We start from the raw sequence: 15,277 nt of genomic DNA on the forward strand, positions 1-15,277 counted from the left end.
GAATTGTACCATTTCTTAGAGGTGGTTGGTCCTACCCACTTTTCCCATAGGTAATTTTTATCTCAGAGATTACAATCAGTATTTGGGGGTACCATGCTATTGGTCTCATATACCCACTTTGACCTCTAAAGTGCCTTTCAATACCTAGAGTATATGTTTCACAAAATCGCCCATTTATTTATGTTCTAGGTGTTGTTTGGTATATGATGTTAATTTTCCTCTAGGTTTCTCTCAAGCCATAAGAGTATCAAGTACAGAATTGTTCCATGCTTAATCTTTGGAAATAACATTGATTAAGTAAACGCTGGGCCAGGGATTGAGGGGAGTAATTGATCAGAAATTTAACAATGTTGAGCTGCATAAAGTAGATTGTATTTCTTTGAACCGAAAAAGTGGCTAAAACTGAACATCCTGAACATCATTTTCTCTGATATTACCTCAAATTAACAACTTTAATATTATTTTAGAATTGTGTCCCTGAACCTGTTTAATAATTTTAATATTTAACATGTAATTTTTATATATTGCTAAGCATTGTTCTAAGTGCTTTATTACATGTATTGACTCATTTAATCATCTGAAAACTCTGTGAGGTAGGTGCCATTATTATCCCCCTTTTACAGACGATGAGGAAACTGAGTGAGGCACAGGGAAGTTCCCCAAGGTCAAAAGTTATTCGTAACTATCAGACACCAGGTGTATTAATTCAGCTTAATTCAAGGCTCATTTGTTAACCACGTAGTAAATGTAATAGTTGACAGGATAGACAAAAATTGTATACTTAAGCAAGGATAAATCATAATGTAATAGTGCCATGAGTGAATCGCCTAGGTGAGTCAGGCTCCTTTCAGTTAGTGGGAAATGGAGAAAGATTATGTAGTTAAGGTTATGAATAGCGCAGGAATATCCACTTGGGTAAGTCAGGTTTGTGAAAAATGCAGAAAAAAGGCTTGGTTCTGAGGTGTGTGAAAACAGTCATTCTTTTGTGAGGACTAAGATTACTTTTAGAAGAGGCATCTGATGCGGTGCATTAAACCTAGGGTAACGGTAAGGAAATACACATGTATGAGGCTTCTTAGGAGCAGGGAAAGAGAAAGGTGCCATTTGAAGTCAGTAAGAAAGGGTAACAACGCGCTTTTCCTGCCCTTCCCCCATCTAGAGGATCAGTAAATAGCCTGATTCTACTCAAATTCTTTCCCTACCCAAATTCCCTTGACTACAACTCAGACCTTTTGGATCTGCGCTTTTTAGAAGTACTGTACTTTCACATTCTGGCACCGTAAGCCCGAAACGTCCTTTAGGCAAATGATAGGAGAGAAAAATGTATTCTTGCAATTCAAAACCGACTCGAATCCTACTAGAAAGCTTTATGTTTGCGGACTTTATCGTTCCTCGCCTGTCCGTTTTTTATAAAACGACGCGACACACCTGGCCACACAGCCTCAGATCCTATTCTAACATCGTTCCATCCTGTTACCCTTTTAAGAGGCGGATCCCGCAGTGTCCTTTCCTCCCTCCCAGCCACCTCCACCCCCAGTCGACTGGGCGGAGCTTCACGCTAAAGCCCCAGAGCCCGACGCTGCAGCCGCGGTAGCGGAGAGCGCTGGAGCTTCGAGGAGCTGCATCTGCGGCAACCTGTGTGCTGACGCTACGTGCCTCCTGGCTCCGACCTAGCTCGCAGCTCCCCAGTCTCACTCCATTCCTTCCCCACCTGGTGCGCACCTGCTCAAGGCCAGGGTCCTGCCAAGCGCTAGGAGGGCGCGTGCCAGGGGCACTAGGGAACTGCGGAGCGCGCGCCATGGGGCCGCCGCCTAGGGCCGGGGTCTCCTGCCGCGGTGGCTGCGGCTCTTCCAGATTGCTGGCGTGGTGCTTCCTGCTGGCCCTGAGTCCGCAGGCCCCCGGCTCCCGGGGGGCCGAAGCAGTGTGGACCGCGTACCTCAACGTGTCCTGGCGGGTTCCGCACACCGGAGTGAACCGTACGGTGTGGGAGCTGAGCGAGGAGGGCGTGTACGGCCAGGACTCGCCGCTGGAGCCTGTGTCTGGGGTCCTGGTACCGCCCGACGGGCCCGGGGCGCTTAACGCCTGTAACCCGCACACGAATTTCACGGTGCCCACGGTTTGGGGAAGCACCGTGCAAGTCTCTTGGTTGGCCCTCATCCAACGCGGCGGGGGCTGCACCTTCGCAGACAAGATTCATCTGGCTTATGAGAGAGGGGCGTCTGGAGCCGTCATCTTTAACTTCCCCGGGACCCGCAATGAGGTCATCCCCATGTCTCACCCGGGTGAGTGCAGCTACTAGATTACACCCCTCCAGACCTCTGCCATGGCCAGTTTCTCTTATTTTCCTCATTGCCCTCCTCGCCCTATCCCCTTGCTCCCAAGGAAAGTGGGTGCTCTTTCTGTCCCCACGGAGTGGGGCAGGGTCCTCCCCGAATTCACCAGGCCTGGGGGTTGGGCAGAAAAAATCCTTCATTTGCCTCTCTGGTGGAAAAGGGTAAGACAAACCGGGTGCAGAGGCTGGCAAATCGAGGACTGTTTGAGCTCTTTGCGTTCCCTTTTCCTGGTTTTTCAAAAGGGTGTCTAGCCTTGGATTAAGTGGCGGTGGGCATCGGGTCTTAAATGACCGAGGAGAAGATCACCTGGAAATCTCTTCCTCACTCTGCTGTTTAACAACCTCAGACTGGCAGCAGATTTTCCCCTCCTCTCCGTGTTTTTCTCTCCATGTTTCCTGGGTATCAAATACTAGATTGTGCTACTGTGTCCTGTTAACCTCATTGCAATTTTGGTGGAAACTTTGCTTAGTTCTTGGGTTCTTCTCTGCCCAGTGGTCTCAAGTCCCAAGTGACTGTTGGTATCAGTGCTTTTGTTTGCTCCTGAAAAATCTGATTTAGGTTGTTGAGTTGCAAAACAGGTGACTAACGTTCTTGAAAAAGAAGAGGTTTCTGCATGAGGATAGCAAAGGCCTAGACTTTGGAGAAAAAAAATAGTCCAGGTAGTTCTGAATTCTTGGAAATGGTGTGGGGTTACTATTTTTCCCCCTTTGGTTATCCTTCCAGAAACCTTCCTATTTGTGATTAGGTATCCATACCTTATGTATATAGTTATCCTAGACTCTAAAGGACAAAGGGGGAAAAATGGAGAAAAAGGAAGAGACACGTGTAATAGCAGTGTATCATAGTTTTTAAGAGCTGGGCCTCAAGTCAGAGCTTGGTTTAAATTCCTACTCTGTTGCTTACTAGTCCTGTGACCTTGGGCAACTTATTTGAAGTCTTAGAGTCTGGGTTCTCTCATCAGTTAAATGAGAATGAATAATAAGAAAACTTATCCACAAGTTTGCCTTGAGGATAAAATTAAATAATGCCTTAAAGAGTTTAGTGCAGTAAAGCACATCATCCACTCTCAGTAAGGGTTAGCTGATAGGATTAGCCTTCTGGGAGTCACTGGAAGGATGAAGCTTCTTATTTGACTACTGGAGGTTTTCTGTTTATCTTAAAACCTTATGACTGAACCTGCCTAGAGAGCACTTGTATTGAGTGGCTAGATGGCGTAACGGAAAGAACACTGAATTGGAACTCAGGAGATTTGAGTTCTTTTAGCCCCTTCTTTGCCTCTACCAACTTTATAACCGTGTACAAGTTACTCACATGTCAAATGGTTGTATAGGCAGTGGCGGCCAAGTTAGAAGCTTGTACCAAAACAAAACAAAACTAGATCGCTTTCGGATCTAAAATGCTATGATTTTTAGATTTTATATTGATTAAAGGAGAAACTGTATCTCTCTTGGCCGATAATTCATTGATTAGAATGAATTAGTAGCTTTTAGAAGTTACTGAAAATCAATAATAAAGATGTAATAAAGTTTGTAGTCTTTATATTTCAGTTGACTGTCTAATAGCAAGGGTTTGACTTTGTCTTCTAATGAGATTCATTTGTACGAATGATTTGTAATTGAAGAGTATTTAATTACAGAGTCCTACTTAGACAATTTTCCTTTTACTTCTGTTAAGGGTATTTATCTGATAGTTTTAGGAGACAATAAAATTAACTTTTGCTGAGCTCCCACTATGTGCCAGGCACTCTACATACATAATACTTACACTTTATTGAGAGGCAAAATGGTGTACTAAGAAAAACACAGGCATTTTAGTCAAGATTGGGAATAAAATTCTGGATTTACCACACAGTAACTTTGTGTCCTTGGTCGGATTATTTAACTTTACTGAGCCTTGGATACCTCATCTGTAAGATGGAGATAATATTTATGTTGCTGTGATTATTAAGGATAATATACATATATACTACCCAGCTGATAATAGTCACTGAATGTTATAATAGGTTAATGCTAACAGGATGCAAAAAATTAATGTACAAATATATGATTGTGTAACTGTCGATTTGAAGACACGAATACACTGAGAATCTAATTATGGCTGTTGTGTTTCAGGATACCATATAGGAATAAAGCCCTAAATATTGATCACTAAATTACACTACATTCAGAAAAGCATTTTGATACTTTAAAAACAATATTATCTGAGATAAAGGCTATACCAAAGTTTGCCATCAAGCTAACTAGCCAAAACTAGCAAATTACTTGAGGTAAGGAATCACATTTCTCCCTGAACTCCTGGAAAAACTATTTTTCAATATAGGTGGAGAATCACTTTGCATATTATCCACATGTGTTATTGAATATTTGTTTGCAAAGTGTTATATTGTTTGCTTTACTCATTCTTCACAGTAAGCCTAGGGTTTCCTTTTAATCTCTGGTCAGAAACTTCTCTTGGATCATAGTGGCAGAGAGATAGGACTGAGATTTTAAGTATGGATTAATTCATTATATATTGCTGTGAATTACAAAGGGGCCACCAAATGTAGAAAAGCCTTCTGTATCTTCTTTGTTTACAAAATCTCTCTTCATTCACTGTCATAGGGGACTGCACTTGAATTGTTTGCCCTTGGTTAGAGTTTGTGCTGAGTGTCTATACTCTCACCTAACTGATTTAGAACAGTAGCTTTAAAATTTTTGTTTAGGAGAAAGAAACTCCACTATATAAGAGCAATCAATTAGGAAAATGAGACTTTTATGTATACCAAAATTTTACGAAAGTTAATTGTAGCCTAGCATCAACTTATGCAGTTTATTTCTGTATTTTGTTTGCAGAGTATTCAGAAAATTCTGATTCACACAGATAAATAATTGCAAATGACAGATGCTTATTGGCAGTTTGGCTTGCAATCTCTGGATATATTTCAGTCAAATCAGTGCAGAAACCTGAAAGGAAATTAGGAGAAAATTTTTATTCCAAAGTGTAATTACTATTCGAATTTCTTATCTTAAAAATGAAAATCAGATAAGAAGTGGCCAAATCTTAAAGTAAGCATTAAAACCATCTAAAATGTAAGATTGTCACGAGATACGTTAAGCATGTTCTCACTATGGCACAACAAACTGTTCTGCTTTCGCCAGGCAGATGGGCCTGAGCCTTGCCTGGTGTCTAATTGAGCACAACCCACAGGTTGAAGAGGTGTGTATACTTGCTTGTACAATTTTCCTTGAGTCAACATTGTAGGCATGAATTTATTGAAAGACCGGTGCAGAACTACAACCTTCATAATTCATGAAACGTTTACAAGAGCTTGAAACATATGCAAAGGGATGTCAGGAGAAGCATTATTCCTGAGGGCTGTAAAAAAAAAAAAAAAAAAAAAAAAGTGAATGAACCAAGCAGTTTAATTAATGATTTGGGGGTCTTCAATGGGATACAGTTTGATATATAACACAGTTGCTTGTGTACATTGTTGAAAGTTAGTGGAACAGATTAGTTAAGAGGTTGGGCTCTGCCCCTTAGTGTTTTTTAAATCTTAGGCCAGTTATTTTACTTCTCTAAGTCTCAGTTTTCTCCTATGTAAGGCAGGCATAGTAGTAAACTTGCCTCCTAAGGTTGCTGGGATTCAATGAGATAATGCATATAAGGTGTTTAGCACAGTATCTGACATATAGGAAGCTACTATTATGTTTTAATCACAGTTAAGGTAAATATGCTTTAGAAAATGAAAGTTGAATCCTGTGTTTGTAGAACATAATTGGAAATGAACAGTCTAGAGTACTTCAGAGTCCACATTACCTGAAATTCTAATTTGATCCCTTGAGGTACGGAGGGTAGAATGAATTTTAACAGGAAAAATATCTTTTGGTCCTCCTATGTTTGTTGTACTTTTCTCAAATAACTGCTTCTCCCTCCTGCTACCAATCTTTTTCTGTTCACAGAGGACCTTGGAATAGTATGTTTGTACTACTTAATCACCACCCAATCCCTTCTCAACCATTTTATATTTAAGTTTTATTCTATTTTTTCTAGAATGTTGACTTTGAAAATAAATCTGTTTTTTCTTTTTTTTTAGTAGAGAAGCTCAAAAGGGATTGGCCAGTGATGATTAACCAATGTAAAATACTATTCCCAAAGCCATTTTCAGATGTAGCCTTCTTGGTATCTCTGCAGGACTGTATTTGATACTGTTGACTACTTCTTCAAAACTATCCCAAGTAGTGTCTTCCTTCCTTGCCTCTCTTTCGTTTCATTACTATTTTATTAATTCATGCATCTGACACTTATTCTCACTTAGTTCCCAGACTCCTAGTACTCCTCCTCCAATAAATAGCTGCCACATCCTGTTGATTCTGGCACTTTAAACATTCTCACATATGTCTCCTTCTTCCTTGCTTTCAATACCCTGCTTTCAGTTCCAGTGTCTTCTCATGGGAAAAAATACTTAGCCTCTTGATTGGTCTCCTTCCCTCCAGTAGTTTTTTTCCTAGTATGCAGTTCTTCCTCCATGCCATCAGAACACAGCTCTGATCACATATATGCTATTACTTATAAATTTTAGACTACATTTCTCAGCATGGCATATAAAACTCCTAGTAATCTGATCCCAAACTACATTCAAAGCTTTATATGCCTCTTCTTTCATGTTGGTCCCTAAACATTCTCTATTCTTTTCCACTAACATTCGTTTGCTTCTGCTATTGCCGACAGATCTTTTTTTCTTAGCTCTGCTGCTCAAAAATTTACACATCCTTCAAAACACAACACAAATGCCTCCTCATCTTTGAAGCTTTTCTTAATTCTTTCTTTTCCCATTCCCAGCACAGCCCACATCCAAAAAAAGTGTAGTGATCTCTTTTTGTTCAATAGCACTTCCTCTCTTATAGTACGTTCTGCATTTTGCGGGAAACTATTTGTTTACATATTTTACCTTCTACTGGATTATAATAATTTTAATGTTTTGTTAATCTTTGTAATCCCTATAGAAACCTTTGTGCTCTACATGCTTTAGAAATGCTTGTTGAATTGTCTTAAAACACCCAAGAACTCTAATGCCAGAAGGGTCACAAGATTCACTAGAAGAGTATCTAGTGGATTGGAATTCAATTCATTGAGCATTTATCAAAGGTCTGCTGTCTGATAGATACTGTGCTTCTTGCCTGAGTATACAAAATAATTAAGGTAAAGTCCCTGCCCTCTTAAGCAATGTGGAATCTGGTAGAAGGAAGAAGAGCATACAGGAATAGAGTGCACACATACTTCAAGATTGCTGGCTAACTTCTATGGTGATTAGGCTGGTTTTATGGGTATTTAATGGCAAAATGCCCTAGGTAACAAGAAAATAATGACAGATGAGTTTTCATATTGAGCTTTCCCTGTGCTGTTTTTTTTTTTTTTTATCTTTTAAAAACTACACCAGCATTCTCTTTATGTCTCCAATTAAAATGCTTCCATTGAACATGTTGGTGAATGTGAAATTTCATAAAGTAAAAATCTTTTTTTTAAAAAAAGGAAAATACAGTCAGCACCCTGTATCTGTGTCCACATCTATGGATTCAGCCAACTGAAGATCAACAATATTTGGGGGAAAAGAAGCATCTACACTGAATATGTACAGACCTCATTTTCTTGTCATTATCCCCTAAATGATATAGTATAACAACTATTTATATAGCATTTACATTGTATTAGGTATTATAAATAATCTAGAGATGATTTAAAATATATAGGAAGATGTGCACTGGTTATAAGCACACACTGAACCATTTTGTATAAGGAAATTGAGCATCTGTGGCTTTTGGTATCATTGGGAGGTCCTGAAACCAATCCCCCATGGATACTGAGGGATGACTGTATAGCTTGATCAGTGAATTGTTTTCTAAGCACATAAATAACTTTTCTACCCTCAGTCCCTGAAAGATACGTGTTTTCAATACAGAATGCCACATTTTAACTCTGTTCACACTCTTAAATGGACAGAAGAGAGGAGAGTACTAAAGACATTTTCTAAGTAATTTTCTAACTGTTATAGAAAACTTGAAAAATACAGAAAAGTGTAAAACTAAAATACCCATAATTCTACGACAGATGACACCATTAATATTCCTTCTTATCTTGATTTCTGTACATAGGCATAACTTTGTATTCTACTTTTATAACAGTTATTTTTTATAAATATTAATGTAGTATTAATAAAATACAGAAAAAACGGAAAATAAAAGACATACAAATCTGTTTTAGCATTTTGGGGAGTTTTTCAGTCATTTTTTTTATTATTATTTATTTTTTATTTTTTATTTTTTGGGACAGAGTCTCGCTTTGTCACCCAGGCTGGAGAGTACAATGGTGCGATCTCAGCTCACTGAAACCTCCTCCTCCCAGGTTCAAGTGATTCTCGTGCCTCAGGCTCTCGAGTAGCTGGGATTACAGACCTGTGCTAACATACCCGGTTAATTTTTGTAGTTTTAGAAGAGACGGGGTTTCACCATTTTGGCCAGGCTGACCTCTAACTCCTGACCTCAAGTGATCTGCCTGCTTTAGCCTACCAAAGTGCTGGGATTACAGGCGTGAACCACCGCGCCCAGCTTGTCATTTTATGATTTTGCTCTGTATGTAGATATATTATTTAAAGAATTATATACTATATATACTAGTTTTGTATACTGCATTCTGTTGTAAGAATTTCTCATGTATCTAGAAATAGAAGATGGTCCTCTTGTAGTTGAAGGTTGTGGTCATTGACTGAGAGTTGGGGATTGAGCCTCTTTCTTTAGCTACCAGAAAGGAAGTGCAAAAATGGAGATGGGGAGGGTTGTGAATTGGGGCATTTAAATAAAAAATATGCTCCACCGACGTTTACATTGAAATATACTTGCTAGCCAAAAACATGGTCTGATCTAACCCATATGCATTGCCTATTGTGGCCTTGGTATTTCTAAGGATTTGATCACCATTTGTGCTTCAGTTCATTTTCTCCCCCAATATTCCCATAGGTAATGCCTTTTTCTTTTTTGTTTTTTTATGTCTTCTTCACAATTGAGGTTTGCACGTGGTTTCCCCTGTTGCTTTTAATTAGCTTTTCTATTATAATGATGGCTGCTGAACTATAAACTATTGTTGGGGTTTGCCCCAAAGTTTATTTGATAAGGCACCATAGGTATTTCCTGGGGATAAATAATTTTTGTATATGTAAGTTTTATCGAAGTATAATATACATCCCAAAAAGGTACATAAATCATTGATTTATAGCTTAGCGAAATTTCACAGCTGAGCACACCTGTGTAACCAGCGCCCAGCTCAAGAAATAAAATAGTACCAAACTCCAGACGAGCACCTCACACTCCAATATGAAGAATTTTTGATGTAGCACAATTATCAACTTTGTTTCCTGAGGGAATGACCTCTTGCAGAATGTGGTAGGAGCCCAATCACCCATAGAAATAGTCTTCTCTTCACTGCATTGGAGTTATTTTATGGTGGTGATTCTCAGCTACATACTGTAGGGAGTTATTACCAAGCACAGAGTACATGTACCTTTCCATGCAGTTACTAAGCCAGTTCAGAATTGCCACACTTTGCTGTACACCACCACCTTGGAGCCCTATGGGCAAAGTGGAACACAAGGGCTCTTTGTTATGTTGTTTCCTGTTCTGTCCTTTCCTTTTTCAGCTGTGTGTGTGTCCTTCTATGCATCATAGCATGTAGTTACTGCTTGAATTTACCCCTAGGCTTAGTGCAATATTGATTTCTTTCTTAAGGAAAGTTTGGTGATTCATGCTGACCTGTGGGAAACTGTATTTGATGAAGGTTGTTAGCTCCAGAATCTGCTCATGAATTACTTGCTTTCAATATTTGAATGACCAAGTTAGGTACAAATCAGTAATTTTGAGTTAACCCTATTCATTTTGACCTTTTGAAAGAAGATAGTCCTTGAAGTCAATAGTTGATATATGTTTCTCTTTAGATGTTAACTTGTCATTTCCGACAAAATGTTGCAATAGCTTAGTTAAATATTGCCTGCAACTTAAAGCATCTTAGCTTTTAAAAAGAAAATATATCCATAATGTTAATATTATTGGTGAAATTGTGGGAGAAAGTATTTGTTCTCTTCATTATTACTTTTCTATATTTTCTGACTTTTTTATAATGAATGTTTTACTTTTATAATCAGAAAAAAATAGTAATTTTAAAGAACCCAAAATATTCCAAAATTATTGATAGATCCTAAAGAAAGCATTACTAATGTGACTATAGCGACAACAGGAACAAAGCATATCTGATCATAGAAATGATTTATAAACTATTATGAGAATTTAAGAATTGCTTTGGCCTTTTGAATATAGCTATCTAATCCATATGATAGTTGGTGTTACCTTTTATTGTTAACACTGGTTTCTTCATGTGCCTTGACCACTAAAAGAATTTTCAGGACTGACTTTTCTTATTTTAATATGGAATCTTTCTCTTCTCTTTACCCATTGTATCACTAGCTTTTTTATGATCCCCCCCCAACACACACATACATAAAAAAATGCACATTCCATGACTTTCTTTGTATTTTTGGTTTTTTTTCCCATAAGAGGCCTACTTACCCTCATTAGCCCCCTTCAGTATCCATTCTACTCAATAATGTTAAGATTAGTGCTAATAGCTTAGTATGAAGAATTCAATATATTGGTAATTTTCATCCATGAGACACTGACTTCATCTGATGGTGATAGATTTTGTCATTCTAGAAAATAGGAGGAAATTGTATTAGATTAAGGGCAGAAGGGAATCATGATATTCTTATTTTACACTTTATTAATGATAGAACATACAAGCTCATTTAAATTGAGTTACTTGGTTTTAAAATGAGCATTTCCCTTGGGATTTTATTCTGCTACATAAAATTCCACTAGTTGGCGGTTTATACAAGAAACAGTCAAATTCAAAGGTTGCTTTGGTACCACTTATTTTCCTCTTAGAATGTATTTTGTGTCATACTTTTCTACCCTCTTCCTCTGTCTTTCATAACATGGTTAATTTTACCTTAGGTAATCTTACACATACATACACACCCCTCTTAGAGCTTCTTTTTCCTTTTCAAAAATTTTGTGCTTCCTTCTATGTGATTCCACCTCTTTGATGTAGTAGTAAACATTATAGCAAACTGGTACTCTCAAAATCTAATGACCTTGAATGTGCCCATAACTTACTCCCATAAATTCTATAAAAACCACCCATTAACCATATAATTCTCCTGATTAAATATGCATTTCCTTCATGTACCAGTATTCAAGATAAATTTTATGTGCTTTTGTTTGTTTTACTTTAGATATTGCAGTGATACTGTTTTCTGAAAAGCTTTATTACAAATATGGGTTAAATAATAATTTATATTTGCTTTGCAGTTTTTTGTCCTCAATAATCTTTGGGCTCATTTGAGAACCCAGTGTTTAGCAACATTACTATGGGAAAATACGTTGTCTCTACTTCCAAAGAACTAGTTTACAAATGAACTTTTGAAACATAACCCATTAGTGTTTCTGTTGTGGTTGTTCATTATGATAGCCCCATCGAGTATGGATTATTATATTCTTCCCAACCATGCTGGTTTAGGGAGTTTTAATTCAGTTTCTTTGTCATGTTGACCAAAGTTCCATCTCACTTTTTCCATGTACTTCACCTTAAAGACTACATTTTGTTTTCTTAATCTTTGAGGATCTCAGATATTGACTTATCTTAAGAGCATTTGTAATGTCCCTAAAAGTCTTAAGAATGTATCTTAACTTGATGTGTGGCTTAGTTAGCCATCAATAGATTTTCAAGTACGGTTGTCCATTGGTATCCATGGAGGATTGGTTCCAAGACCTCCCGCATATACTAAAATCCACAAATACTCAAGTCCCTGACACAAAATGGCATAGTATTTGTATATAACCTATGCACCTCCTCCTATATGCTTTAAATCATCTCTAAAATACTTATAATACAATGTAAATGCTATGTAAATAGTTGTTAAAATGCATTGCTTAGGGAATAATGACAAGAAAAGAAAGTCTGTACATGTTCAGTAGAGGCACTTTTTTTTCCCAAATATTTTTGATCCTTGGTTAGTTGACTCCATGGATGCAGAACTCATGGATATGGAGGGCTGACTATACATCTCTTATCTTTGAAGATTTCAACAGTCACTTGGATGAAAGCTAGAAAGAAATGTGATTATATTGAGTGAGGTTTTCATTCATAGAACCATGAGCAATCTATATTGAACACAATTCCAAAATACTTTTATAGGTGTGTTTCAATCAGATTCTTTCATCGCCAGTTCATTTGGCAAAAGGGCAGGATATGTAGGAAAGACTCAAACTGGCTGGTGTGAAATTAATTACCTCCCTTCGCACAAACCATAACTGCCATTATTTTTGCTGCTCCTCTATGGCTGATGCTTTTTGGTTGAACTGGCTAACAAGACAAAAGAATTGACTTTCTTTGAGTAATGTAATTAAAGGCCAACAGATCATCCTTTGATGGTAAGGAAAGCTATTTGATTCCTCTGTTTTTATTTCAACCTGTTGTACCAAGGTGAATGTGTTCCATTTGAAATTGGGAGACAGCATATTGCAATGGAAGAAGGTGTCCTTGAGTCAGAAAACTTGATTTGAATTCCAGCCCTACCAATTAATAAATATGTGATCCTGGGCAAGTTCTTAACCTAGACCTTATTTATCTTGTTCATCAAAGGGGGGATAATAATACCTACTTATTCTATGATATTATAAATCAAGTGTTTTGGCAGGTAGTGAGCGCTTAGTAAATGCTGGTTCTCTTGAAACTTTTGCTAACAATTTCATTACTAGTAAACGTAATACTTCTCCATTGGTTATTATAGATATTTACTACCACATTTTGAAATATGTAATTGTTTCATATGTAGAAGCAGAAAAACCTAACATCAATATTGCAATTTTTCTGGGCAGTTCCTGAAAAATGCAAGAAGAAATCACATAATCAAGAAACTGAAACGACTATATTATCTTCCTTCTCCCTGGTGTATTTCCATTTTAAGCAAAAGCAAAACCTTAAAATCAAGATATTGAGCTCTAACAATGGAAATGGCTATGACCTTTTTGCTGGCATAGTGGTTAAGAAGAGGGGGCTTAGGAATCAAATGGATTTGGTATGAGTCCCAACTCTATCATGTAAAACTTTGTGACCTTAACCAAATTAAACTAAGACTCAGTTTCTTCTCCCACAGAATGGATAATATAATTGTCTTTATGTCATAGGATTATTGTAAAGTGTAAATTAAATAATGTATGTACAGTGCACATCCTGGTTTATTAAAGGATAGCTTAACCATCTCCTCACCCTCATCTGTAGCCCCCTTTTGGAGATTGGCAGTGTATATCACTGCAGGGCTTCTTAGAGCCTCTAATATGCAAAAGAAACCTTGTTTGACTTTGTTCAATGCATTATTTTCTAAATTTATCTGCAGAGCCCTTTTTGTCTTTCCAAATACTTAACATCTGAAATATGATTTGGGTAGCACTGATTGTCAGGCACTTAACAATTTCTCTCTCCTCTCCTCTCCTCTCCTTTCCTCTTGTCCTCTCCTCTCCTCTCCTCCTCTCCTTCCTTCCTTCCTTCTTTTTTTCTGACTTTTTTTTTTTTTTTTTTTTTTTTTTTTTTTTGAGACGGAGTCTTGCTCTGTCACCCAGGCTGGAGTGCTGTGGCACGATCTCGGCTCACTTCAACCTCCACCTCCTGGGATCAAGCGATTCTCCTGCCTCAGCCTCCTGAGCAGCTGGGATTACAGGAGTGTGCTACCACGTCTGGCTAATTTTTGGATTTTAGTATAGTCAGGGTTTCACCATGTTGGCCAGGCTGGTCTCAAACTCCTGACCTCAAGTGATCTGCCCACCTTGGCCTCCCAAAGTGGTGGGATTACAGGCATGAGCCGCCATGCCCGGTCCTCATATTTTAACTGTATCAAGGTTTTGTCAATGTCAGAGACTAACCAATAAAGTTAACCTCGGTATGATAGGAACAGAATATATTCAACTGTGATGACAAATATTCTTTTTTGTACTAATATGGTAGCTTTTATATCAGGTTTATGTGGCTTTAAAGTGCAGTTCTACTTGCTGTGTTAATTCTCTTTACTGACTTTCAGAAACAATTTGTAGTGAAAAGATAAGGACATAAGTAAGACAGATTCATATTTGGTTTTATAATTAGTGGGTGGGCCTTAGTGTAGAAGCTAGCTTTTTAAATATGTCATATAGGAGGAAATTTAATATACTCAAGTACTAGAATGTTCTTTTTTATAAAATTTTTGGTACCTGTAGCATATCAAAAGTCATGCAGAGGCATACCAAATTCTCCTTTTCTCTAATTTGGATACATAATGGAATAATAACTAATTGGACTACTGGAACTCATGCACCCTTGGATTTTGTGGCCAGGTCAAAATGAATACCTAATCTCTCAACATAATATTCTTCCTAACTTTAATGACAAATGCAATTTCCAACCCAATCCCCATATTAAAAACTATACCTGAAGAGAATGCATATAAGAAGCAGCTCCAATTTCAATAAAAGTTTGAATGCCCTTTTTTTTTAAATTTATTTATTATTATTATACTTTAAGTTGTAGGGTACATGTGCATAACGTGCAGGTTTGTTACATATGTATACTTGTGCCATGTTGGTGTGCTGCACCCATCAACTCGTCATTTACATCAGGTATAACTCCCAATGCAATCCCTCCCCCCTCCCCCCTCCCCATGATAGGCCCCGGTGTGTGAATGCCCCTTTATGACCAGCATTGTGCTGAATGTCGTAGTAGGAGAAGGGGTGTGAGTAAGCAGCATGCTCAAAACAACAATGATACTGTTTTTTCCTTCCTGGGACCTCACATTTTTAGCTTCTGTTGTTGTTTTGTTTGTTTGTTTGTTTTGC

The 15,277-nt window shown here is 37.8% G+C and overlaps 1 protein-coding gene across 1 annotated transcript in view; it reads left to right on the top strand.

Annotated features, from left to right (window-relative positions):
- Positions 1-1,536: 1,536 nt before the first annotated feature.
- Positions 1,537-15,277, top strand: part of RNF128 (ring finger protein 128) — a 66,583-nt gene continuing 52,842 nt past the window's right edge. Inside the window, exon 1 of the mRNA XM_050775974.1 lies at positions 1,537-2,282. Coding sequence (XP_050631931.1) covers positions 1,799-2,282 — 484 coding nt within the window. The 5' untranslated portion in view covers positions 1,537-1,798. The remainder of the gene's footprint in view (positions 2,283-15,277) is intronic.

Source organism: Macaca thibetana, chromosome X (assembly GCF_024542745.1).
Source record: "Macaca thibetana thibetana isolate TM-01 chromosome X, ASM2454274v1, whole genome shotgun sequence".
Classification (NCBI taxonomy): Eukaryota; Metazoa; Chordata; class Mammalia; order Primates; family Cercopithecidae; genus Macaca; species Macaca thibetana.